This window comes from Mobula birostris, chromosome 11 (genome assembly GCF_030028105.1).
Source record: "Mobula birostris isolate sMobBir1 chromosome 11, sMobBir1.hap1, whole genome shotgun sequence".
Lineage (NCBI taxonomy): Eukaryota > Metazoa > Chordata > Chondrichthyes > Myliobatiformes > Myliobatidae > Mobula > Mobula birostris.
The window spans coordinates 17,108,567-17,135,872 of NC_092380.1; the positions used below are offsets into that span (position 1 = coordinate 17,108,567).

Below are 27,306 nucleotides of genomic sequence, written 5' to 3' on the forward strand. Positions count from 1 at the left end.
TGCGACTCTTAAACTCTATTCCTCGACTTATGAAAGCTAACACCCCATAAGCTTTCTTAACTACCCTATCCACCTGTGAGGCAACTTTCAGGGATCTGTGGACATGTACCCCCAGCTCCCTCTGCTCCTCCACACTACCAAGTATCCTGCCATTTATTTTGTACTCTGCCTTGGAGTTTGTCCTTCCAAAATGTACCACCTCACACTTCTTTGGGTTGAACTCCATCTGCCACTTCTTCATCCTATCAATGTCTCTCTATAATCTTCAACAATCCTCTACAATCCTCAACTTTTGTGTCGTCTGCAAACTTTCCAACCCACCCTTCTACTCCCACATCCAGGTTGTTAATAAAAATCACGAAAAGTAGAGGTCCCAGAACTGATCCTTGTGGGACACCACTAGTCACAACCCTCCAATCTGAATGTACTCCCTCCACCACGACCCTCTGCCTTCTGCAGGCAAGCCAGTTCTGAATCCACCTGGCCAAACTTCCCTGGATCCCATGCCTTCTGACTTTCTGAATAAGCCTACCATTTGGAACCTTGTCAAATGCCTTACTAAAATCCATGTAGATCACATCCACTGCACTACCTTCGTCTATATGCCTGGTCACCTCCTCAAAGAACTCTATCAGGCTTGTTAGACACGATCTGCCCTTCATAAAGCCATGCTGACTGTCCCTGATCAGACCATGATTCTCTAAATGCCCATAGATCCTATCTCTAAGAATCTTTTCCAACAGCTTTCCCACCACAGTTGTAAGGCTCACTGGTCTATAATTACCCGGACTATCCCTACCACCCTTTTTGAACAAGGGGACAACATTCGCCTCCCTCCAGTCCTCTGGTACCATTCCCATGGACAATGAGGACATAAAGATCCTAGCCAGAGGCTCAGCAATCTCTTCTCTTTAGTCCTGGAATTAATTTTTATGTCCTTCCACTGACCACATGGGTTTCCTCCCACAGTCCAAAGTTAGTAGGTATTACAGGTAAATTGTTCTGTGATTAGGCTAGTGTTAAATAGGTGGGCGTTGTGACTCATTGGGCAAGAAGAACCTGTTCTGCAGTGTATCTCTAAATAAATAAATTCAATGAGTCTCTTTTATTATCTTCATAGCAGTTACATTTATCATTAAATGAGAGACGAAGACATGGAGGCCACAGTGGTGCAGCAGGTAGATCTGCTACCTCGCAGAACCAGAGGTCCAAACCTCCAACATTGTCTGTGTGAAGTCTGCACGTTCTATGACCTCCCCCAACCACCACCACATGTTCCAGTTTCTTCCCGCATCCCAAAGACATTTAACTTGGCCCCTGTAAGTTGTCTGTGGTGTGTAACGAATAGCAGAGTTGGGTAGTTGGTGAAAAGATGCATTGATGTAGGATTAGTGTAAATGAGTGGTTGACAGTCTGTGGAGACTTGGTGTGTTGAAGAGCCTGTTTCGGTACCATATGGTTCTATGGTGTTAAAGCTGCTCATCTTATTCTAGCTGTCATCTATCCACTACTCTTGTATCCAACAAAGCCATCCTATCCACTCTGCCCACCTGTCTTGTCAACAGGATATACCCTTGGGTGTTTAGGTCCCAGTGGTGATCTTTTAGCTATGACTGATGCCCACAGTGTTGTACCTGCTAAATTCTAACTGTGCTATAAGCTCTTACATCTTGTTTCACATACTGCATGAATTCAAATATAACATCTTCCGTCCTGTATTCAAAATCCCTCTTCTCACATTTTGTCTCCATATTGCCTGAAGTTAAATTCTTAACTCTTTCTAAACCCTCATTTTATTCTGGAGACTTCAATAACCTCTCCTTCCCTTTTAGTTTATCCACAAGTTTCCAATCTGTTGAATCCACTCCCCTTCTATTTCGTTTAAAACCCTATTCACAGACCTAGTTTTGTGATTTGTCAGGACCCTGTTCCAAGCATGGTTCAGGTGGACCCCATCTTATCAGAACAGTTCCCTCTCCCAACAGTGGTGTCAATGTCCTATGAATTCAAATCCACTTCCCCACACCATTCTTTGAGCCACACATTTAACTCTCTAAACTTATTGACCCTGTGCCAATTGCACATGGTTAAAGTGGCAATCCAGAGATTATTATCTTTTCCATTCCACTTTTTAATGTTACCCTTAGCTGTTCAAATGTCATTTGCAGAACCTCTTTGCTTGTTCCACCTGGTACCCACATAAACCATGACAACTGGGTCTCCGACCCCCCCCACTCCAAATTCCTCTGCAGGTCATATTCAATCTGCAGCTGGGCACCAGGCAGGCAACACAGTCATCAGGACTCTTGATCCTTGCAATAGACAATTACCCTGACTACATGATATCCAAATATAACTATATTTCTCTTCTCTCCCCCTTCTCAAATGGTTCCCTGAACCACAGGCCCCCATTAAGTTGCTCATCTTTCCTGCAGCCCCCACTCTCACCCACACGGGGAGTAAGAATCCTGTGAGACTATCTCGAGGACTGAGGCTCTCCCAGCACCACCTCTTGAATTCCCCTACCTGCCTCACTCATAGTCACACCCTCTTGATGTTGAGCATGGTCAGAATTTTTTTAGCAATTAATCTTCTGGGTATGACTGCCACCTGAATCACAGCATCCGGGTAACTCTACCCCTTGATATATCAAGGACTGTTTCTTTCATCCACTGCCTCTGGAATTAACCTTATGGTGCATTTGTCCAAATCCGAGAACTTCTGTCAATTCAACATGTTCCCAATGACTCTTACCAACTTTTGTAAATATGCTATATAAAGCCTCCTATGTGGATACCTCACAGCTTCTGCTCTGCCCGAAACCACAAGAAATGCAGAGTAGTGGACGCAGGCTAGACCACCATACAAACAAACCTTCCCTCTTGACTCCGTCTACACTTCCCACTGCCTCGAGAAAACAGCCAGTTGGATCAAGGACCCCCTCTCACCCCGGTCATTCTCTCCTCTCCTCTCTCCTGTCAGAATCAGAGTCTAATATTACCAGCATATGTCGTGAGATTTGTTAACTTTGCGACAGCAGTATAATGCAAGGCATACTAACAGGGAAAAAAACTGAACTATAGTAAGTATATATATTAAATAGTGCAAAAATAGAAATAAAAAAGTAGTGAGGTAGTGTTTATGAGTTTAATGTTCATTCAGAAATCGGATGGCAGAAGGGAAAAAGCTGAATGATTAATTGTTGGGTTTATGCCTTCGGGCTTCTATACCTCCCTCCTGGTGATAGCAATGAGAAGAATGCATCCCCTAGGTGAAGGGGGTCCTTAATGATGGATGCCGCCTTTCTGAGGCATCGCTCCTTGAACGCGTCCTGGTTGCTATGTAGGATAGTGCCCATGATGGAGCTTTTTACGTTTACAACTCTGCAGCTTAATTTGATCCTGTGCAGTAGCCCCCGCCCCCCCATTCCTGAACCAGATGGTAATACAACCAGTTACAATGCTGTCTACGCTACATCTGCAGAAATTTGTGTGTTTCAGGCGACATACCAAATCTGCTCAAGCTCCTGATGAAATATAGCCACTGTTGTGTCTTCTTTGTAGCTGCATCAATATGTTGGGTCCAGGTTAGATCCTCAGAGATACTGACACCCAGGAACTTGAAGCTGCTCACTCTTTCCTCCTCTGTGTCGGGCAGAAGATACAGAAGCCTGAGATCACAAACCATCAGACTCAAGGACAGCTTCTATCCTGCTGTTATGATTCTTGAGTTGTCCTCTCACATGCTAAAGGATGAATTCTTGATCTTCCAATCTAGCTCACCATCACCTTGCCCGGCTGCACTGCTCTTTCTAACCATACACTATATTCTGCATCGCTTCTCCTTTACTACCTCAGTGTAATGTGTTCCATAAGGATGGTACATAAATGAAAGCTTTTCACTCTACCTCAGTACGTGTGACAGTAATAATATTAAACCAAACCTAAACTGGCCATTACCTAAGTGGCATGTGAGAGCACTGGTAACTGGCTTCCATGCTACACCCACAACACGCTGGAGTAACTCGGCAGGTCGGGCAGCATCTGTGGAAACGAGCAGTCAACGTTTCGGGCCGGAACCCTTCGTCAGGACTGAAGAGGGAAGGGGCAGAGGCCCTATAAAGAAGGTGGAGGGAGGGTGGGAAGGAGAAGGCTGGTAGGTTCCAGGTGAAAAACCAGTAAGGGGAAAGATAAAGGGGTGGGGGAGGTGATAGGCAGGAAAGGTGAAGAAGGAATAGGGGAAAACACAATGGGTAGTAGAAGGAGGCGGAACCTCCCCCCACCTTCTTTATAGGGCCTCTGCCCCTTCCCTCTTCAGTCCTGACGAAGGGTTCCGGCCCAAAACGTTGACTGATCATTTCCATGGATGCTGCCCGACCTGCTGAGTTCCTCCAGTGTGTTGTGAGTGTTGCTTTGACCCCAGCATCTGCAGAGTATTTTGTGTTTACAACTGGCTTCCATCACTTTAATGATTTTGACTGTTTGGGCAGTCATTATTGGATTTGTCCTACAGCTTGTGTCCACGAGATTGTGGGACAATTATCTGACAGAAACCTGTAACTGCACTGGAACACGCATGAGTATTTGTGGTGTTCAGGTCTTCAGTGGTACGGATGGGAAGTGGTCTGCTCCTGTAACCATTGCTGTTTCCTGTGTTCTCAGCTACTTCTCGATACGAGAGGAAACTTCTTCACTAAGACTGTGGTATGGACTGCCAGCACAAGTGGAGGATGCAATTTTGATTTAGTACTGTATAGTGGTTAGCACAACGCTTTACAGTACAGGTGACCTGGGTTTAATTCCCGCCACTACCTGTAAGGAGTTGGTATGTTCTCCCCGTGACCACGTGGGTTTCCTCTGGGTGCTCCAGTTTCCTCCCACAGTCCAAAGATGTACTGGTTGGTAGGTTAATTGTCCTGTGGCCATCAAACTTTACAACCCTTCCCTTGGAGGGTCAGACACCCTGAGCCAATAGGCTGCTCCTGGACTTATTTCCATCTGGCATAATTTATATATTATTATTTAATTATTTATGGTTTTATATTGTTATATTTATACTCTATTCTTGGTTGGTGCAACTGTAATGAAACCCAATTTCCCTCAGGATCAATAAAGTATGTCTATCTGTCTATCATTGTAAATTGTCCCGTGGTTAGGCTTGGATTGAATCGGGGGTTTTGCTGGGTGGCGTGGCTCAAAGAGCTGGAAGGGCCTATAGCACACTGTATATAACAAAAAGTAAGTTTGGATAAGTACATGGATGGGAGTGGGATGGGAGTGGGATGGAAGGCTGTGGTCTGCGTGTAGGTTAGTGGGACTAGGCAGTTTAAGTGGTTCAGCACGGACTGGATGGGATGAAGGGGCTGCTTCTGTGGTGTAGCTTTCAATGACTCTGTATTATACAAACTCTTCAGTTCCTGAATAAAGCATCTATAGAGGGAAGGTCCACATTTGACAGTATTAAAGGGGGCAGGGGCAGAGTGGGAAAGAATAAAAAAGCTCTTGGTAACAATGGAAAGGGATGTTTCTGAGCAATTTTGTGGACAAATCTACTGTCCAAGCAAGTTTTCAGAATCAGCTACCTACTCACACAGATCATAGGACTGGTATTGAGAAAGAAAAATGAGATTTAACAAGATGAATGGAGGAACCTGCACAGGTAAAAAAATACACAAACAAAAGCCCGCTGTATTGGGGAGAGTGCGCCAACGTTCACAATAAGCATTCATGTTAGCCTGTATTGAGCTCAATGTCCTAGTGTTGGGAGAAATAGAAATTAAGGCCACACAATATATAAATCTGCTACACCATTTGTCAAAATGAAGCTCACCCAGTAATATGCAGAAAAACACAAGTTGTTTGGTCAGATTTAACCAGTTTTATTGCTGTGGGTGACAGAAACACATTCCATCAAAGACACTGGCAAATCTTTAGACCAGAGGTAATGTGGCTGAAGCATTTAATCCCACACATCATGCACAAAATAAAGCAAACAGCAGGCAGCCAGTCACACACCAGATGTGCACACCCACTGGCAGCATATCACACATTCCCAACCAATGCAAAAGTCCAGATGCACACAACCAGCCTGAATCTCGTTCCATTTTCCTTTACATTAATTTCTCCGTGTTACTGGTTGCAATGATCTTAGTTCTGGGCCAAATAATTCACTACTGATCACGTTTCACTCTGCTCAATGTTTCTAAATTTCAGTTACTTGTTTCAAGGAAGTACCTTTTCTCGTTTGATTAGTTGTGGAAATTATACATCCCTTAACCAATATAGAGTTCAAGCCCTCTGTTCCAAACCACCAATGGCCCTGTTGCTGATTCCAAACTGCAAATTATAAATTTGAACAACCAGTAAGGAGTGTTTAATCCCTGACCCAGTGCTGACAACTGTTGGGTTATTTCAACCAACATATAGCAGGCATTTAGCATGCCTTCCTATTTATGGTGAAACTATAATTCAAAGGCATCCACAGAGCACCAACACCATCCAATTCTAGTTCTGAAGCAAAACCAACAGTTTTAGTGCAACAGGACATTTACATATGCTGAAGTCCAGCTTGGGTTTTGTACTGTTGGAAGTAGAAATACAATTCAAACATAAGAAGTCCTTGTCTAAATAAGTGTTAATCTAACTAAGTTTTCTGAGAGTGATCTGAATTCTAATGAGTGTTAATTGTCTCCCCCATACCCTCTTGATCCAAACCCCACCCCACACACATACTATGTGCAACACATGCAAAATATGGTCATGTTTGATTGCTCCTCTCTTCAGCGAAGTTGTCTCTTCAGTCCGAGAGATTTGGGCGATCGATTTAGTTACAGAAACAATATGTACAGCTAATGGCGCCCATGGAAACGAAACCAATCAAACGAGACCAGCTTGTGCACAGAGCTGAAACCTGAAAGACAAGAAGAGAGAGAGATGACACCATCTTCACTGCCTCTTTCTGCTGAGTGTTTAATTCCCCCTGCAGTCTTAGGGGCATGGAGGTTTGGGGGCAGACTAATACTGGAGCATCTGCAGCTGATTGTTATCAGTCACCAAACACAGTGACGTTGTGTTCACATCCCTCTATTCACAACCAAGATCATCCCCGGAAGAACCACCCAGAATCAGGAGCAGATTTAGAATTGGAAGGCAGATGGGTTGTAAAATCCAACTTGCTCATTAATGCCATTCAGGGAAAAAGACTTATAAACACAAAATACTCTGCAGATGCTGGGGTCAAAGCAACTTTCACAACACACTGGAGGAACTCAGCAGGTCGGGCAGCATCCGTGGAAACGATCAGTCAACGTTTCGGGCCGGAACCCTTCGTCAGGAAGGGAAGAAGACTTGCTGTTCTTAATCAGTGTGTCCCCTGTGCAGCTCTATCCCCACCCACCTTCCAAAATGGCAAACAATTTGGTCTTGCACTCTACCTACTAAAGTATGCTCTCAGAATCCAGAGGAACAACAGTTCCAATTGGATCTGCATAGCAAACTCCCACAAATCCCAGATAATAAACTTATTTTTAAAATCTAGTGATACTAGATAAATATCAGCTAGTGCTTCAGGGAAAAAAATGTTCTTGCTTCTCTTCACATAGGTCATGAAACGTTTTCCATCGCGGTCAGGACGAACCATGGTTTAAAAGTTTTGTGCGTAACTCGTCAGCACTGACAGGAAATAATGAGTGGGATTTGAATCCACCACCTTCTGATTTAGAGGCAGGAGCACTACCCACTGAGCCGGTAACTTCAATTTGCCAAGATACATGGTAAAATTTTGCCTTTCCACATTGATGGCTCCCCCTGGCAGTGACAGGGAACAGTTTTCAAGGACAGCAGTTCTTTCTTTAGATAGCCCTGCAAGTCATCCTAATGACAGCTGGATTCCACGTGGACAAGAGATACAAAACTCCCCAGTAGTGAGCTGCCAGTCAGCCTTTATTCTCCAGCATGGGTGCCTGGAGTAACTTTGAGATACTATAGTTCACTCCTGTTTCCTGTCAACACCTACAATCAGGAGAGGTCATGGTGTGGATCCTTATACCAGTCACGCACAAGAACATCTCAAGAGGCTTCACAGAAGCAGCCATTAATTGTCTTCGGATCAGTGGGATCCAGAATACACTACTCAGCTGCAGACCGAACACTTGCCCCACCACCAGGTTCAGGAACAGTTGCTCCCCCTCAACCATCAGGCTCTTGAAACAAAGAGGGTAACTTCACTCACCCCATCACTCAACTGTTTCCATAACCTATGGACTCACTTTCAAGGTCTCTTTGTCTAATATGATCGATAATTATTAATTATTATTTTCTTTTTGTATTTGCACATTAGTTGTCTGTCTTGTGTGTGGTTTTTCATTGATTCCATTGTGTTTCTTTGTATTTACTGTGAATGCCTGCTAGAAAATGAACCTCAGGGACATATATTTAACTCGAACATCAGGAAGTTTTTGACAAGAACAAGCCATTTGGCCCATCAAAACTTGCAAAGTTCCTACTCACATAGTGTGTTGAAATAACTATTGAGTTAAAAAAATTGGATAGTTATATGGACAGGAAAGGAATGGAGGGTTATGGGCTGAGTGCAGGTCGGTGGGACTAGGAGAGAGTAAGTGTTCGGCATGGACTAGAAGGGCCAAGATGGTCTGTTTCCATGCTGTAATTGTTATATGGTTATATGGAGTTTAGATTTAGAAGTCTCTAAGGTACTACTCTTAACTACAAAAATAGGTAGATTGTTCCATGTGTCCACAACTGGCTGCGTAAAGAAATGTTTCCTGAAACTGATCTCCACCTATGGCCCTGTGTCCTCATAGATGGATTAATTTTGAAGTAGCAGCTGGCATTCACCTTACTTTAGACCTTAATGATTTTGAACACTTCTGTCAAGTGTGGTGACACATATGTACTTTGATAAAACATTTACTCTGAGCTTTGAAAAGGCAGGACTGGCATCAGACAGTAAATTTGCAGGCATGCTCCTTTACCCTGAGTCAATCATCATCGTCGTCATCAGCTGGGACAAAGATATCATGTTCCTCCAGCAGCGAGGCAAAGTTCTTGCTGATCAACGTGCCCATGTATAGAAAAGGAATAACCACAACGAAGACTTTCAAAAGACCAAAGGAAATCTGCAGGAAGGAAAGTAAAACTTTATTTTAATATTCATCCACTTCTACCAGCGCTGCATGCCAGCATCAGCCCGCGAGGTGATGTTCACGACCCAAACCTGCACAGTCTCCCTCATCTGATGTTCACACAGCCAGCCATATCTGGTCTCAGAAAGCCACGGCATCATACCACACCCTCCCAGGAAACACAGCATTCACATCCCATGAAGAAATAAATATCATTAAGTAGATTCAAGATAAAAGATGGATTTCTGGTCTATAAACGGAGTCAAGGGTAATGGAAAACAGATAAGAAAATAAGACCTGCAGTTGGTGAACATCTCAAGTAAAAATAGAAACTTCTGGAACCACTCAGCGGGTTAGGCAGCATTTGTTGAAAGGCAAGCTGAGAGTATTGTTGGGAGTTTTTTTAAAAAAAAAGCTTTAAAAGCAGATAGGACACGGGAGAAGAAGGGGAGATCGGGTCAGCCCTGATCTCGCTGAATGCACCCAACAGTCCCAGGAAGCGCACAGCCAAATCCTGACTCCATGAAGCCCACAACTTAAAATATGGATCAGAACAGGATAATTAAATCGGTCTTCAAAGCCAGCAGTCATTCATTGAAGTACTGAAATAAAATATGAACAGAAAATACTGGAACACTCAGCGGGTCGGACAGCATACTCGGCCCGACACGTTCACACTTTATGCCCCTCCACAGATGCTGGCTGGCCTGTTCAGTTCCTCCAGCATTCCGTGTCTGCCCTCCTTGTTCGTCAATGGGCAAGACACATGTCAATCATCGCACTCTGCCCGCTGATTGGTGCAGAGCGCCGTCAATAAAATATCCGCCATTCACCGGACTAAGAGCCGACCTTACCTTTTCAGGTTTGGGTAAAATGGCTCCCGATCTTGTCACCAACATGTTTCGGGCCGAATCGAGCTGCCTCCCAGGTTTGACCTGAGGATTCAACAAGCCCCGGGTTACCCCGACCCTTAGGGTGTTTCTGAGACCGAACAGAGACCGCCCAAAAGCCGCCATATCTGTGGAAGGAGAGCGGACGTTGCTCGCTGCTGACGTCACGCATTTTTTAAAGGCCGCTCCCCGCCTTTGACTGGGTTCTCATGGCAACTGGTTGCTATGGCGCCGGAATCAACACAGTAGGGACCTCCAAACCAAACTGCGTTAAAGGGTCGGTAATAGTTGGTGATCGATATTTACTTAAAAAGGCAACTGGAATGTGTAGAACAAAAGTGAACGATAGTGTTAAGATCTAAATCGAAGGGCCAAGTGGTTTGCTCCCACAACAGATGGATTGCACACAAACCCTATTGTCACTGATTACACTTTAAAAAAGACTTAATTAGTTGCAAATTCTTTTGAGATTTATTGGAATAGCTCCGGGACTATTAGGCTGGAAAATCAGACGAAGGGAGGAGGGTGACAGAAAGAGAGGTAATCAGAAGGAAAGTGGTCTAATTAACAAATGATTCAAAGGCAAGGAGCACAGATTCAAACTGAAGGGCAAAAGAAGCAGGTGCAATGCAAGAGGAAATCTTTTGCAACACACACGCACACACACAATGCTGGAGGAACTCTGTAGGCCAGGCAGCATCTATGGAAAGTAGCAAGACATACAAACCTGCTGGATTTCCAGCATCTGCAAGTTTTCTCTTGTTTGTCTATGGCAAGGAGTGCATCTGAGGTTTTGGGCCGAGACCCTTCCTCAGGACAAATCTTTTGTTCGGTAATAATCTAATACTTGCTGCCTATAACTTTGCTGAAATCATTGAAGCAATGCTTTCACAGGAGAATTGGAAAGGTACTTGAGGAAATGAACGTGGGATTGGGAATAAATGATCTGTATTACAGGGTTTTATATGACATCGCTGGCCAGAATGACTCCTAGCACTTTAATTCGATGATTCTAAGTTATTTCTGATCTGAAATTATTTGAATTATGAATGACATTGCATGAGTCAAAACTAAGGATATGGGTAATCGAACGCAGATGCACGACAGTTTTCAATCCTTGCTTTAAAATGATCCATTTTTCTCATTATTTGTAAATTAAGTAATTTCCCTTCATAAATGTTCACGTTTCTATTTCGTGCCTACGTATCCATGGGAGATGGGAATCGCAATCACTCGTTAGGTCGGCACTGCACCTCCTATAATGTAAACGATGAATTTATAAAATATCGAATTTATACTTAAACAAGGGCCGGACTGGGTGTGGGGGCAGTCGATGTGGCACGGAAGAGGTTACGCCAGAGGTGAACTGCAGGTGGCAGTGTCGCGGGAGCTTTGGCTGCTCTCGCTCTCGACTTCGGCACGAACTACCGGGAGCGGGAGCGCGCCTGTGACATGGGAGGTGCGAACGAAGGTTGAGGATTGTTGTCAGGTGACACAAGTCAGCTGATCCTGGGGTTTCAACTCTAACTCCTGGGCTGCAACTGAGCAAGGATCAGTGGTGGGTAAGTAAGTGGCAACGGGGGCAAGAGGGAGGGAGATTGCCAAAAGTGGCAGAGGGAAACAGGAGGGGTGGGGAAAGGGGGTAGTGGAGGAAGGGATCGTTGGCAGAGGAAGAGAGGATGATGAATGAAGCACTAGCAATGGGAGCGAGGGAGGCAGGGTGGGAAATGGAGAGAATATTGGAAGGGGGCGGCGATAGAGCGATCATGCACATCGCGATGGAGAGAGAGATAGAGACTAAGCGTTAGTGAATGGTGGCAGAGATGGGCAAACGGGAAGGCAAAGAAGCGTTACCAAAAATAGCAGAACTTCTTGCCAGTGGCTGTGATGTGTGTTTGGGTTAGAACAGTGTATGAGCTCGTTTGAGCTTCGGAACTCGGTTGCTTTGGTGGACGGGCTATGGGGGTGTTTGGGAAGAAGGAAAATAAATTTCTCTCAGCTGGGGTGACTGTGAGGCGTGTGTAGCCCATTGTCAGCTATTGTATGACCAGCTTGGTAAGTGGGGCGAGGGTCAGGGAGACTGTAGGTATGATATGAAATATAGTCATAGAACATGACAGCACAGAAACAGGCCATTCGGTCCGTCGAGTCCATGCCGAACCATTAATCTGCCTAGTCCTATCAACTTGCACCTGGACCCCTCCATACCCCTCCCATCCATGTACCTATCCAAACTTCTCTTAAATGTTGAAGCTGACCTCACTCCACCACTTGTGATGGCAGCTTCATTCCACACTCTGAGTGAAGACGTTTCCCCTCATGTTCCCCTTAAACATTTCACCTTTTACCCTTAACCTATGACCTTCTAGTTCTAGTCTCACCCAACCTCAGTGGAAAAAGCCTGCTTGCATTTACCCTGTCTATACCCCTCATAATTTTGTATGTCTCTATCAAATCTGCCCTCAATCTTCTACTATGTTCTAGGGAATAAAGTACTAACCTATTCAGCCATTCCCTATAACTCAGATCCTCAAGTTCTGGCAGCATCCTTGTAAATTTTCTCTGCACTCTTTCAATCTTACTTACATCTTTTCTGTAGGCAGGTGACCAACTTTGACCTCACCAATGTCTTATGCAACTTCGAACTCCCAACTCCTGTACTCAGCACATTGATTTATGAAGGTCAATGTTCCAAAAGCTTTCTTTACGATCCTATCTACTTGTGACGCCACTTTCAATGAATTATTGGTCTGTATTCCCAGATCCCTCTGCTCTATCACATTCCTCAGTGCCCTACCACTCACTGTGGAAGACCTACCCTGGTTGGTCCTCCCAAAGTGCAAAACTTGTCGGCATTAAATTCCATCTGCCCATTTTTTGAGCTGGTCCAGAACCCTCTGCGAGCTTTGACAGTCTTCCTCGCTGTCCACTATACCCCCCAATCTTGGTATCATGCATCGATTTGCTGATCCAGTTTACCACGTTATTATCCAGATCATTGATATAGATGACAAACAACAACATATCCAGCTCCGATCTCTGCAGCACACCACTAGTCACAGGCCTCCACTCACAGAGGCAACCAACTACAACCACTTTCTAGCTCTCTTGAAGCCATTGTCTAATCCAATTTACTACCTCATCTTGAATGTCAAGAGATTGAACCTTTTTGACTAACCTCCCATGTGGGACCTTGTCAAAGTCCTTCCTAAAGTCCATGTAGACAATATCCACTGCTTTGCCTTCATCAACTTTCCTGGTATCTTCCTTGGGGGGGGAGGGGAACGTCGACTCAGACCATGAGAGGCCTGCGTCGGAAATTTTCGTGCCTTACAAGGCGCAGATTGGAAGTCTGTGTGGGGCGCCACTCCTCACACACACACTAGAGCAATGTGTGGTTAAGTGCCTTGCTCAAGGACACAAACACGCTGCCACAGCTGAGGCTCGAACTAGCAACCTTCAGATCACTAGGTGAATGCCTTAACCACTTGGCCACGTTTTCCTTGAAAAACTCTATAAGATTGGTTAGACACAAATTACCATGCACAAAGCCATGTTTTTCACTATCTCTAATCAGTCCCTGTCTATCCAGATACTTATATATATCCTGTCCCTTAGAATACTTTCTCACTACTGCTGTCAAATTCACTGGCCTATAATTTTCTGGCTTATTCTTAGAGCCTCTCTTAAACAATGGAACAACATTATCCATCCTCCAATCCTACGGTGTCTCACCCATGACTAGTGATGTTTTAAATATCTCTGCCAAAGCCCCTGCAATTTGTGCACTAGCCTTCTCCCCCCCCCCCCCATAAGGCCCGAGGGAGCACCTTGTCAGCTCCTGGGGATTTATCTATTATAATTTGCCTCAAGACAGCAAACACCTCCTCCTCTGTAATCTGTACAGGGTCCATGTCCCCGCTGCTGCATTGCCTCGCATCTATAGACAATGTGTCCGTCTCCTGAGTAAATACAGATGCAAAAAAAAAATTAGTTTTAAGATCTCCCCCATCTCTTTTGGCTCCATGCATAGATTACCAATCTGATCTTCCGGAGGACCAATTTTGTCCTTTGCAATCCTTTTGTGCTTAATACAGTCGGCCCTCCTTATCCGCGGGGGATTGGTTCTGGGATCCCTCACGGATACCAAAAAACCCGGATGCTCAAGTCCCTTATTCAACCTGCCCAGTGCGGTGGTCTTTAGGACCCAGCAGAACCCCGGACCTTATTTAACCAGTCTCGGTGCGGTGGATATTAGGACGGGGCGGCGGAGCTCTGAATCGGCAGTGTTTCTGTTCACGAAAATAATCACGATCACAATTGAAAATAAAGTGGAAATAATAAAGCGATCAGAAAGAGGTGAAACGCCATCGGTCATTGGAAAAGCGTTAGGCTACAGTCGGTCAACGATCGGAACAATTTTAATGGCACATGTGAAAGGCCCTGCCCGATGAAAGCTACAATTATTACTAAGCAACGCTGTGGTTTAATTATTGAAATACATTCGTGTCTTAAGTGTTTTATATGCATAGAAAGGTAAAATATATACTATATACTTAGGCAAACGTTTGACTAACTGATGCTAAATAATACCGGATGTACCTGTTCTGACTTAAAGACAGACTCAGGAACGGAACTCGTTCAGAACCTGGGGACTGCCTGTACTTTTAAATCATCTCTAGATTACTTATAATACCTAATACTGTACAATGTAAATGCTATGTAAATAGTTGTTATACTGTATTGTTTAGGGAATAATGACAAGATAAAATAGTCTGTACGTGCTCAAACAACGAGTGCTGGAGACAAAACTTCCGGGTTTTCCTGATCCGCGGTTGATTGAATCTGCGCATGCGGAACCCGCGGATAAGGAGGGCCAACTGTATATCGGTAGAAGCCTTTGGGATTCTTCTACAGTTTGACTGCTAGAGCAACCTCTTTTAGCCCTCCTGATTTCCTTCTGATGTGTCCTCTTGCATTTTTGTACTGAAATACCTCTTTTGTTTCTGCCTGCCTCTCACTGCAATGCACCTCCCCTTTCATAACCAGGGCCTCAATCTCTCTTGAAAACCAAGGTTTCATAAATCTGTTATTCTTGACTTTTACTTTGACTGTTTGCCTAGGTACCGTATCCGATGCGGACTTTGGTGACCGTGGTTTTCCATACAGATCTATCCTTCGTTTTTTGGATGACGTCCATTTCCTCGATGTGTAGCCACCTGGCTAGGCTTTTGACGTACATAAGCCGAGGTCTTCCTCTAGGTTTGCTCCCCTCAATCTTTCCAGAGAGTATGAGTTTTTCTAGTTCATCTTTCCGCATGATGTATCCTAGGAACCTGAGTTGTCTTTCTCTTATTGTTGGTATGAGTGATCGAACTGCTTGGGCTCGTCTGAGAACTTCTTCATTTGATGTGTGTGTGGTCCGTGATATTTTTAACATTCTCCTGTAGAACCAAAATTCAGCTGCTTCTAGTCTCTTTTCCATTGCTGGAGAAATGGTCCAGTATTCACTTCCTTAAATCAGGATAGAATAAATGTAGCACTGCAGTATTCTGTTTTTAGTGTACGTGCTCATCTTTCTGTCTGCTAATATGGGCTTCATTTTTTGGAAAGCTTCTCTCACCATTGCTATTCTGTATTTGATATCTGTGTTGCACCTGCCATTACTTGTTATTAGGCTGCCAAGATATTTGAATTTGTTGACTTGTTTGATGTTTGTATTTCTGATCTTGATCACACATTGTGGGATGTTTGTCTTTCTGGAGATGACCATGCTTTCTGTCGTCTTGGTGTTGATTGAGAGGCCTTTGCGATTACTTTCTGCTGCCACTATAGTGAGTAATTCTTGAAGTTTTGTTTCTGAGTCAGCTATTAGTACAATGTCATCAGCATATCTGATGTTATGTATATTATGGCCTCCAATTGCAAATTCTTTGATATCTTTGATACTTCTCAAGATATTTTCACTCTACAGGTTGAATAAGTCTGGCGAAAAGACACAACCTTGCCTGACTCCTCTCATGATATTCACATACTCACTCACTTCTCCTTCTATTCTGATGGATGCTGTCTGGTCCCAGTATAAGTTTCTTAAGAAACATATATCTTTCCCATCCACGTCAAGATCTTGAAGCATTTCCAGAAGATCTTGCTGTCTGACAGTGTCAAAAGCTTTTGTATAGTCAATGAAACATAGGCAGATGTCTTTTTGTACCAGATGGTTCATTCATAGATCATCTGTAGCATGAAATTTACTTTGACCAGAACATATAAGCTCCGTACTCTCAAAATTTCACTTGAAGGCCTCCCACTTACCAAGTATACCTTTGCCAGAACACAGCCTGTCCCAATTCATACTCACCAGATTCTTTCTGATAACATCAAAATTGGCCTTTCTCCAATTTAGAATGCCAACCCATGGACCAGTCCAATCCTTTTCCAAAATTACCTTGGAACTAACGACATTTTGATTACTAGGTGCAAAGTGTTCTCCTACACAAACTTCTACCACCTGCCCCGTCTCATTTCCTAATAGGAGATCTAGTATTGCATTCTTTCTAGTTGGGACTTCTATACAGATTAAGGAAATTTTTCTGAATACATTCGACAAATTCTTTCCTATCCAGCTCTTTTACAGATTGGGAGTCCCAGTCATTATGTGGAAAGTTAAAATCACCTACTAACATAACCTATATTTCTTGCAACAGTCCGCGATCTCTCTACAAATTTGCTCCTCTAAATCCCGTGGACTGTTGGGTGGTCTATAATATAATCACATTAACGTGGTCATACCTTTCTTATTCCTCAGTTCTGCCCTTAAAGCCTCACTATTCAAGCTCTCTAGTCTGTCCTGACAGAACCCCGGAATGTTGAGCTGCCAGTCCTGCCCCTTCTGTAACCAAGTCTCACTAACGGCTACAATCGTTGTCATAACTCTACACGCTGATCCATGCCCTAAGCTTGTCTGCCTTTCTTACATTGCATTGAAATATACAGAGCTCAGAATATCTGCTCAACTTTAGGTAGGCTTAACAACATCTTTCTCCACAACCAGTCCACTATCTGTTCTGGCGCTCTGTTCCCATCCTCCTGTAACTCTGATTTAAATGAGCCCCCCCCCCCCCCCCCCCAGTGCAGCAGTAGCAAACCTTCCAAATAGGATATTAATCCCCCCTCCAGTTCTGGTGCTAGTCATCCTTTCTGCACAGTTATCACCTTCCCTGAAAGAGACCTCAATGATCCAAAAATCTGAAGCCCTCCCTTCTGCACCAACTCATTATCCATGTGTTCAACTGTATAATCTTCCTATTTCTGGTCCCAGTGGCATGTGGCACAAGTAGCAAAGCTGAGATCACAACCCTGGTGGTCCTGTCCTTTAACTTAGCACCTAACTCCCTGAACTCACTTTCCAGGACCTACCACCCACCTTATTCAGGTCATTGGCACGAGCGTGGACTGTGACCTCTGGCTGCTCTCCCTCCCACTGAAGAATGTTGTGGATCTCGATCCGAGGAATGGGTAAATGTACCTATCTGAGGAGTAGGAGTAGGGATATAGCCCAGTTTCATCTTCCTTCTTCCAGCAAGTAAGGCTATTTCCTTTTGGGTTGATTTTAGGAACTGGCGATCAGGAAGTACAATGGGCCGGATGGAAAGGATGGTGTGGGGAGGGGAACTCTGATTGCTTCCCAAAAAGTTTGAAATGCAACCTATAGTTTGGCTTTTTCTACCTGGCATTAGGGTTGAGGGCCTTTAATTACCTGCATTTATTTGCAGAGAATTCCAAAGTTTTGCTTCTTTTTTTTTGGAGAGGACAAACTCCTCTTCATTATCAATTGACCCCTTATGCTCACTTACCAAGGTAGACATCCTCATAGCACCTACCCTGTGGATCACCATCCACTGCCCCTGTCTCCTAAGCCCTCCAGACGCAGGGTCCTGAATATTTCGGTGTGATCATCGTCCATTCTTAAACTCTTCAGAGAGTGTACGCTCAATCGTTTCTTGTAACGCAGCTGTTTCATAACAGCAATCCTCCTCTATTTTGTACCTGAGATTTTGAGTGCTTTATGTGAGGTAAATGAGGAGAAACTATTTCACTAGCAGGACACACAAAAAAGCTGGAGCAACTCAGCAGGCCAGGCAGCATCTGTGGAAAAGAGTAAACAATCGACATTTCTGGCTGAGACCCTTCTTCAGGACTGGGAAAAAAAGAAGAGAAGTCAGAGTAAGAAGGTGGGGGGGGGGGAAGAGGAAGAAAAAGTCCAAGGTGGGAGGTGAAACTGGGAGAGGGGGAGGGGTGAAGTAAAGAGCTGGGAAGTTGATTGGTGAAAGAGATACAGGGCTGGAGAAGGGTGAGTCTGATAGGAGAGGACAGAAGACTGTGGAGAAATAAGGAAGGAGGAGGAGTACCAGATGAGGTGAGATAGGGAAACAGGAATGGGGAATGGTGAAGTGGGGGATGGGGGCGCATTACCGGAAGATTGAGAAGTCAATGTTCATGCCATCAGGTTGGAGGATACCCAGACGGAATATAAAGAGTTGCTCCTCCAACCTGAGTGTGGCCTCATCGCGGCAGTAGAGGAGGCCATGGACTGACAGTTAGTAATAAGTAGGGACTTATTTTGGACAGTTGATATATGAACCAGGGCCGAGCTGAGAAAGGTTTTGTGCAGGGAGGTGCGTTCTGAAGTGGGCTGTCTAAAAGAACATTGGGGGAGGAAAGATGCAATAAAAACTTCCAAAAGGAAATTGGATAGGGAAGATGGGAGATGAGTTGCAGGGACATAGGACTAGTTTACAAAGGTCCCCATCAGAGTTAGCTGAGGGACAGAGCTCAGTGCCTCTCTGCTACATCATTCTCTTTCTGTTAACCATACAGGTTGCTGAAGGCTGTGAGTGATGGAGCTGCTGGTTTTCCCTCTTGTGCTGCTTGCCCATTTCGCTCTATCCCTGGACAATGGCCTCATGAGGACCCCTCCCATGGGCTGGCTGGCATGGGAACGGTTTCGCTGCAACATTGACTGTGCCACGGACCCCAAAGACTGCATCAGGTGAGGCCAGTTACTCCCAGGCACTGAGACGTGTCACAGGAAATCTCAGTGAGGAGTTGAGTAGGATTCGCTGGATGAATGTGGAAATTCTTCACCACTGAGGTTCATCACAAGGTCTTGTACACAGTCCCACTACCAGGAGAATAGATGCCTGTGGGGTCCTGGTGGATGGACAGTTCACTGAGGGTGCTGACTGTAGTCAAGATCCCTTTGTTGGTGATGCCGACTGTTGCCAAACTCCCATCTCCAGGGAGGTGAGTGCTCACCAAGCTCTCCTGGTCTGGAGCACTGGAGCACTGACAGTCAGCCGCATCCTTACCTGCTGACATTCCCTTTCACAAAGGGACCTTTTTTTTGTGTGTGTGGATATTATCTCTCGCCAGGTTCCCGATGGTGGGTGGGTCCTTGGCTCTTCTCAGGGTCCTATTCCCAGTGGCATTGACTTGTGTTGGGGAATGGATTTTGTGACCTCAGAGCTTCTGAGGTCATGCTCTGATGAAACTTGGTAACTTAAGAAGAAAAGAGCTTCTGAAACAGAGGCAGGATTGGGCCATTTGAATCATCATCATCAGGTGCCGTGCCCAGTTTGAGCTTTGACTGCCATGGCCCACACACTCCTGTTTCGGGTCAAGTAGATGAATTCCTTGGTATTCATTTCCAGTTCTCAGGCTGCTGTCTCCATCATCATTTGTCTTTGTCTTCCTCTTGCTTTCTTCCCTTCAATCTTTCCCATAATTACTGTGCATTCTAACTCCTCTTTCCTAATCACATGTCCAATGAAGTTACATTGCCTTTTCATGATCTCATACATTATTTCTCTTTTTGTGTTTGCTCTGTTCATGACATCCTCGTTAGATATTCGTTTCGTCCATGATATTCTTTGCATCCTCCTCAAAAACCACGTCTCTGCTGCTTCAGTTCGATTCCTCATGTTACTAGATATTGTCCAACATTCTGAGCCATGTAACATAACTGGATAAAGGTAACATTTCAGTACTCTGAGGCGGGTTGTCATGCCTAGTTTAGTATTGGTCAGTATATTCATTCTCGTAAAGGTGTCTTTTGCCATCTCTATTCTTCTTTTGATGGCCATGTCGCACCTGCCATCTGATGTCACCCAGCACCACTGTCCTGCACTGATCCTATATGTCTTTATTCCCTTAATACTCAAAAAACTTAGACCTGTGTTTTGAAAGTATTCAATGACTGAGCCACCGCAGCCCACTTTGTAAAGAATTCCTAAGACTCACCATCCTTACGGTAAGGTGGTTTCTTCCCATCTCAACTAAACCTTGACCCTGAATCTGACTTTCACACGGTGCCCAGTTGCCTCTTAATTACAGCTTAGATCAGGACAGCACACAAAGGAAATCTCTTATATAACGGCGTTGAGTTTCTCAAACAAATTTATTCAGACCCGATTACAGTGTATACTGGGGAGCTCTTCTAGTGAGAGTTCAATACTGATTCTTAAAAAAAAATTCCAACAATTTATAGTATTTGTGTTACAATAGTTTCATACAGAATTTACAATCTCATCAGTAACCCACTTTAATTTGTGCTATTTGATCTTTGTTTCATTTCGTCAGGGGTTGTCACTTAACTGTTTGACAAATGGAAGTTCCTTTGCCAAACAGCAACTGTGCCTCCCTCCCTCCCCCCCCCCCACAAGGTGCTGTGATTTATGGTCTTGCCCTTTTTGCCCTTTTATGGTGTCTTGGCTTGTCTCCTTTAATTAAGATATATTCCAGCCTCCCATTTATTTATCTCTGATCCAGCCAGCTATGCCTTTTAATCAAAACATTTCCCTGCTCTTAATAGTAGCCTGTTTCTGTTCCACTGCAACACGTACAAAATGCTGGAGGAACTCAACAGGCCAGGCAGCATTTTTGGACAATCAGCGTTTTGGGCCAAGACATTTCATTAGAGTTATTGGCCTTTTTTCCCATCAATCCATTCTAATTTGTATGGCATTTAAGTTGACCTTATTTCAAATGTTCCCAATGTTCTTGATTCCTAGAGATTCCTTGCTAAAACATGAACCTCAATTATAACCATCCAAATGGGGTTGTATCTATCCTATCAAGTTCTATAAGAACTGTGCACCTTTCAGAATCAGGTTTATACAGTATATCATGAAATTTGTTGTTTTGCAGCAGCAGGGCAGTGCAATACATTAAAAAAAGATCACCTACTATATCAATGATATCACCTTTCATTCTTCATCTCTCCAGAGAATAGGCTTCGTTTGTTTACTCTCTCCTTATGGGACTCATCTCCCTCCCCTCCTCCATCCCAGGAATCAATCTGTAGAACCTTTGTTGAACTCCGTCTAAGACCAGATCGGTACACAGTATTCTAAGTTTTAACCCTGTGCCCTCTGTGAACAGTGAGAGCTTGTTCATGGACATGGCCGATCGGTTGGCAGAGGACGGCTGGAAGGAGCTTGGCTACGAGTACGTGAACATCGATGATTGCTGGGCGGCAAAGAAGAGGGACTCTCAGGGACGGCTGGTTCCTGATCCTGATCGATTCCCCAGTGGAATTAAAGCTTTGGCACAATACGTGAGTCTATATGTTAACTCCTTCTTTCTATCCTGATTCTCCAATGCCGTATGTGGCAATGAGTATACCGGTCAAACCCTGAAGAGGTGAGGGTTTGTGCAGGGGGGTGTTGCAAGAGGGTAAGCATAGTGTTGCAGTTGTGCTTGTTCGTGTAACTACTGGCCCCATGACTGCTTTGTGTGGTGAATGAGTCAGAATGCGGTGGGAATTGGTCGCAGTGTTGATTACCTTCTGCAGTGTCAGGTTCTGGTTTCTGCAGAAGTAGGATTCCTTCTGCATTTGTTGCTGTATTATGGGCAGTACTGGCTAGAACTTCTTTTGTTGCTCTTAACCAGACAGATAAAAGGCAACCAAATCGGTACTTGGAAGTCACGTAGAGGATAATCTTGAGTAAGTGTGGCAGATTTTTTTCTCCCTGACAATTGTTAGTGAACCAGAGGAGATTTTGCAACAGTCTGGTGTCTTCAAGACCACTGCTACTGAGACTAGAATATCAAGTTCAAATTGTATATTCGCCACTTTCTGTTACGCCCCTGGCATTTAGGGCAGTGATGAAGGTCCTCCATCACTGGTGGTGTTCAGAGCTTCTTTCATCATGTCAGTAGCTTTCTCCTGGTTTTCACTCCTGGCTGTCATGCAAGTCCCAGTTGTGGACTCAGGAACACTGTAACAGTCAGATGTTGGACTGAGAACATTGCTGTTTCTGTAACAATTTTGTTTGACCAGTCAGGGCTGTTGGTCCTGAGCTGAACCCCAGAAACTGGAGATCTGGGGGCTACTCTGAGTCTGTCCTCTACCCTTTGACCTGTTTGGCATGGGTGACCCTACCAAGAGCCAAAGTGTAAAGCCCTGACTCCAGCCAACATAGCTCTCTGGGTCATTGAGGCACGCAAGCCTCCAAACTACAACAAGGTTGGGGAAGCTTTAAAATACCAACAGAAGGCAATTAAAAAAAGTCATTAAGAAGGTAAAAATGGAATACAGAAGTCAGTTACCCAAAAATATTAAAGAGGATAGCAAATGTTTCTTTAGATACATGAAGTGTAAAAGGAAGGCAAGAATGGATACTGACTGCTGGAAAATGATGCTGGTGAAGTAGTAATGGGGGACAAGGAAATGGCAGATAAACTGAATAAGTATTTTGCGTCAGTCTTCACTGCGGAAGACACTAGCAGTATGGTGGAAGTTCCAGGTGTCAGGGGCATGATGTGTGTGAAGTTACCATTACTAGAGAGAAGGTTCTTGGGAAACTGAAGGGTCTGAAGGAGCTTAAGTCACATGGACCAGATGGTGTACACCCCATGGTTCTGGAAGGGGTGGTTGAAGGATTGTGGAGGCATTAGTAGTGATCTTTCAAGAATCACTAGATTCTGGAATGGTTCCTGAAGACTGAAAAATTGCAAATGTTACTCCACTTTTCAAGAAGGGAGAGAGGCAGTAGAAAGAAAATTATAGGTAGTTAGTCTGACCTCAGTGGTTGAGGAGATGTTGGAGTTGATTGTTAAGAGTGTGGTGTCGGTGTACTTGGGGGCACATGATAAAATAAGCCATAGTTAGCATGGTTTCCTCAGGGGAAAATCGTGCCTGACAATTGGAATTCTTTGAAGAAATAACAACAAGCAGGATAGACAAAGGAGAATCGGTTGATGTTGTATATTTGGATTTTCAGAAGGCCTTTGACAAAGTACCACACGTGGGGTTGCTTAACAAGTTACGAGCTCATGGTATTACAGAAAAGATTCTAGCATGGATAAAGTAGTGGCTTACTGGCAGGAGGCAAAGAGTGGGAATAAAGGGAGCCTTTTCTGGTTGGCTGCCAGTGACTGCTGGTGTTCCACAGGGGTCTGTGTTGGGACCGATTCTTTTTATGTTATGTGTCAATGATTTGGATGTTAGAATGGTGGCTTTGTTGTAATGTTTGCAGATGATATGAAGATAGGTGGATGGGCAGGTAGTTTTGAGGAAGTAGAGGGGCTACAGAAGGACCTAGATTAGGAGAAGGGGCAAACAAGTGGCAGATGGAATACAGTGTCAGAAAGTGTATGGTCATGTATATTGGTAGAAGAAATGAATGGGTTGACTATTTTCTAAATGGAGAGAAAATATGAAAATCTGAGGCACGGAGGGACTTGGGAGTTCTTGTGCAGGATTCCCTATAGGTTAATGTGCAGGTTGAGTCTGTGGTGAGGATGGCAGATACGATGTTAACATTCCTTTCAAGAGGACTAGAATATAAAAGCAAGGATGTAATGTTGAGATTTCATAAAGCACTGGTGAGGCCTCACTTAGAGTATTGTGAGCAGTTTTGAGCCCCTTATCTTAGAAAGGATGTGCTGAAACTGGAGAGGGTTCAAAGGAGCTTCATGAACATGATTCCAGGATTGAATGATTTGTCATATGAAGAGTGTTTGATGGGACTGGGCTTGTATTCACTGGAATTCAGAAGAATGAGGGGTGACCTAATTGAAACCTATCGAATGGTGAAAGGCCTTGATAGAGTGGATGTGGAGAAGATGTTTCCTATGGTGGCAGAGTCTAAGACCAGAGGGCACAGTCTCAGAATAGAGAGGCGTTCTTTTAGAACGGAGATAAGAAATTTCTTTAGCCAGACAAATCAAAGGGTAGAGGACAGTCTAAAGGTGGCCACTGGTCCTCCAGATTTGGGGGTTCAGCTCAGGGCTAACAACATTGACTGGCAAAACAAAATTGTTACGGAAACGGCAATGAAGAATCCTTGTAGATTTGAATGTGACGGTATTCCTGAGTTTCCACCCAGGACTTGCATGACCAAGAGTAGTGAAAACTGAGGAAAGTGGAAGCTGCAACTACAGTGAAGAAATGGAGATGGAGGACTTCATTGCTGCCCTAAACATCAGTGTCATAATGGACAGTAAGTAAGTCTGAGAGCCAGCACTGAGTTCATGGGCAACTGGCTGCCTCCTGTGATGTAAAGAATATGAATCCTGGAATTTGTTGCCTAAAGGTAGTGGAAAGGATAAATCAGAACTTCGAAAGGAAATTGGAAAGACGAAGGATAATTTGCAGAGCCATGGAGAAATGAGACTGACAGGATTGCTCTTCCAAGGCATAAACCCAATAGGCCAAGTGACTAATTTGATTCTATGAGATTCTCTTCATCTTGTTGTTTTGCTGATTTTATGTTGTCAGTTCAATACAATATACTTAAGTAAGGACCTCCCCCCCCCCCCCGCCTCCACAACATACTCAACTATAATAAGGTCATCCCCAACCACTCTAGTCCAGATGCCACTCATCCCTGGTTTCATTTTGAGGTACCCTCTCCAAGTGTTTGACATTCTTCCTGGAGTCTGTTGCCAGACATTAGTATTAGAAGTTATTCAGAGAGGATTTATTGAATTAATACTTGCTTGAAAAGGGCAGGTGGGCTTATGAGGAGAGGATGGAACAGGCTGGGCATGTATCTGCAGGATTTTATAAAGAGTGGACTAGATTGAAATGTGTAAGGGTCCTGAGGGGTGGGACTGGAGAGGATGTTGCATCTTGTGGACCATCTGAAATCATGGGTGGTTGTTTGAAAATAAATCAGCAATTTAGAGTCACATAGAGGTGTAGCATGGACACAGGCCTTTTAGCCCACAGAGTCTGCACCAACAAAAGACAGGACATTTGGTATTGAGTGTGGAAGGTTGTGATCTGCCTGGTTGGAAGACAAAGTGTGTCTCATGAGCTGCTGTCTAGCCTTATTGGAATAGCAGAGGAGGTTGAAGACCTGTGAAGTGTTTCCAACATTTTCTGTTTTTAATTTTAGATTTCCGCAGTTTTTAGATGTCTTAAAATAAATCAACATTTGTCTTGTTAAAGGTCCATTCTAAAGGTCTGAAACTTGGCATTTACGCGGACCTAGGCAAGTACACGTGTGGTGGCTACCCAGGCACCACAGTGGACAAGGTTGAGTTGGATGCCCGTACCTTTGCCTCCTGGGGAGTGGACATGCTGAAGCTGGACGGCTGCTACTCAAACTCTTCCGACAAGGCTGTGGGTAAGGCTTGGAGCAGCTGGCTGGCTGCTTGCTGCTTCGTTTGGTGAAAAGAATGAATATTCAAAGCTATAGAATTCACTGAATTTCCATCCTGACCTCAAAGAGGCCATTGATTCAATCAACTGAGGAATTAAAGGTTCAAAGGTTCTTTTTATTAAAGTATGTATACAGAATACAACTCTGAGATGTGTCTTCTCCAGATAGCCACAGAATACAGAAAACCACAGACGTAGTTGAAAGAAAGACATCAATCCCCCCCCGCATGAAAAGAAAAAGAAATAAAAACACCTCCAACCCCTCCCTTGCACAAGAACTAACAGATCACCCAGACCCCCAGCCAGCCAATTGGCGTCAAGAAGGAATGGGTGAGAACATGAATAAAAAACATTGAACTGAAAGAGGCCAATGTGAACTACAGTACCATCCATAAATCTCAGAATTTTGATAACACCTCTGAGAGCATCGGGACCCAACGGCTTCTCTGAGGGAAGTGACATGGCCCAGCAAGACTGTTTAGTTTGGAAGTTGTATTTCCCAACTGGATGTATGTGATTATAAAACTGGTGATTGACAGTATGACTAGAACTTGTACTGGCTCTTTGGAAAACAAAACAATAGAACCCATGCCCTTACACTTCCTCCCTTACCACCATTGAGGGCCCCAGACAGTCCTTCCAGGTAAGGCGACACTTCACCTGTGAGTCGGCTGGGGTGATATACTGTGTCCGGTGCTCCCGATGTGGCCTTCTATATATTAACGAGACCCAGCGCAGACTGGGAGATCATTTCGCTGAACACCTACGCTCTGTCTGCCAGAGAAAGCAGGATCTCCCAGTGGCCACACATTTTAATTCCACGTCCCATTCCCATTCTGATATGTCTATCCACGGCCTCTACTGTAAAGATGAAGCCACACTCAGGTTGGAGGAACAACACCTTATATTCCGTCTGGGTAGCCTCCAGCCTGATGGCATGAACATTGACTTCTCAAACTTTCGCTAGTGCCCCACCTCCCCCTGGTACCCCATCTGTTATTTATTTATTTATATACACACATTCTTTCTCTCTTTCTTTCCTTTTTCTCCCTCTGTCCCTCTGACTATACCCCTTGCCCATCCTCTGGGTTTCCCCCCCTCCCCCTTTTCCTTCTCCCTGGGCCTCCTGTCCCATGATCCTCTCATATCCCTTTAGCCAATCACCTGTCCAGCTCTTGGCTCCATCCCTCCCCCTCCTGTCTTCTCCTATCATTTTGGATCTCTCCCTCCCCCTCCCACTTTCAAATCTCTTACTAGCTCTTCTTTCATTTAGTCCTGACGAAGGGTCTCGGCCCAAAACGTCGACTGTACCTCTTCCTAGAGATGCTACCTGGCCTGCTGCATTCACCAGGAACTTTGATGTGTGTTGCTTGAATTTCCAGCATCTGCAGATTTCCTCGAGTGAACCCATTTTTCTATTCTTTCCCTGCAAATATTTTCCTCTAAGTATTTGCCGATACCGTTTTGAAAGTTCAAGTCAAGTTCAGTCAAGTTTAATGTCATGTGCACGATGAAGAACTTGCAGTATCATCACTGGCACAAAGGTCCGAACAACACACAATATAACAAACACGAGAAAGTCTGCAGATGCTGGAAATCCA

General features: G+C 44.3%; 2 protein-coding genes across 4 annotated transcripts in view; one reads left to right on the top strand and one right to left on the bottom strand.

Annotated features, from left to right (window-relative positions):
• Window positions 1-5,854: 5,854 nt before the first annotated feature.
• On the bottom strand, window positions 5,855-10,201 carry smdt1a (single-pass membrane protein with aspartate-rich tail 1a). Its single transcript, XM_072273019.1, has 3 exons — window positions 9,997-10,201; window positions 8,993-9,136; window positions 5,855-6,909 (listed from the first exon to the last, which is right to left on the bottom strand). The coding sequence occupies exons 1-2, from the start codon at window positions 10,156-10,158 to the stop codon at window positions 8,999-9,001; spliced, it is 300 nt and encodes a 99-aa protein (XP_072129120.1). The 5' UTR covers window positions 10,159-10,201; the 3' UTR covers window positions 5,855-6,909; window positions 8,993-8,998.
• Window positions 10,202-11,391: 1,190 nt separating this feature from the next.
• The window catches only part of naga (N-acetylgalactosaminidase, alpha), a 45,048-nt gene continuing 29,133 nt past the window's right edge, over window positions 11,392-27,306 (top strand). The window contains exons 1-4 of one of the 3 annotated variants that reach the window (XM_072271771.1): window positions 11,392-11,594; window positions 18,913-19,084; window positions 21,475-21,649; window positions 25,493-25,670. In XM_072271771.1, coding sequence (XP_072127872.1) covers window positions 18,933-19,084; window positions 21,475-21,649; window positions 25,493-25,670 — 505 coding nt within the window. In that variant the 5' untranslated portion in view covers window positions 11,392-11,594; window positions 18,913-18,932. Of the gene's footprint in view, window positions 11,595-14,284; window positions 14,569-15,273; window positions 15,295-18,912; window positions 19,085-21,474; window positions 21,650-25,492; window positions 25,671-27,306 lie in introns of those variants that run through there. The other 2 variants (XM_072271772.1, XM_072271773.1) reach the window with 2 other exon arrangements.

Bases quoted from the DNA above. Each gene is read 5' to 3' on its own strand.
- smdt1a (XM_072273019.1), bottom strand. From the start codon at position 10,158: ATGGCGGCTTTTGGGCGGTCTCTGTTCGGTCTCAGAAACACCCTAAGG. The intron at 9,137-9,996 runs GTAAGGTCGGCT...TCCTTCCTGCAG, and splicing joins TTTTACCCAAACCTGAAAAG to ATTTCCTTTGGTCTTTTGAA.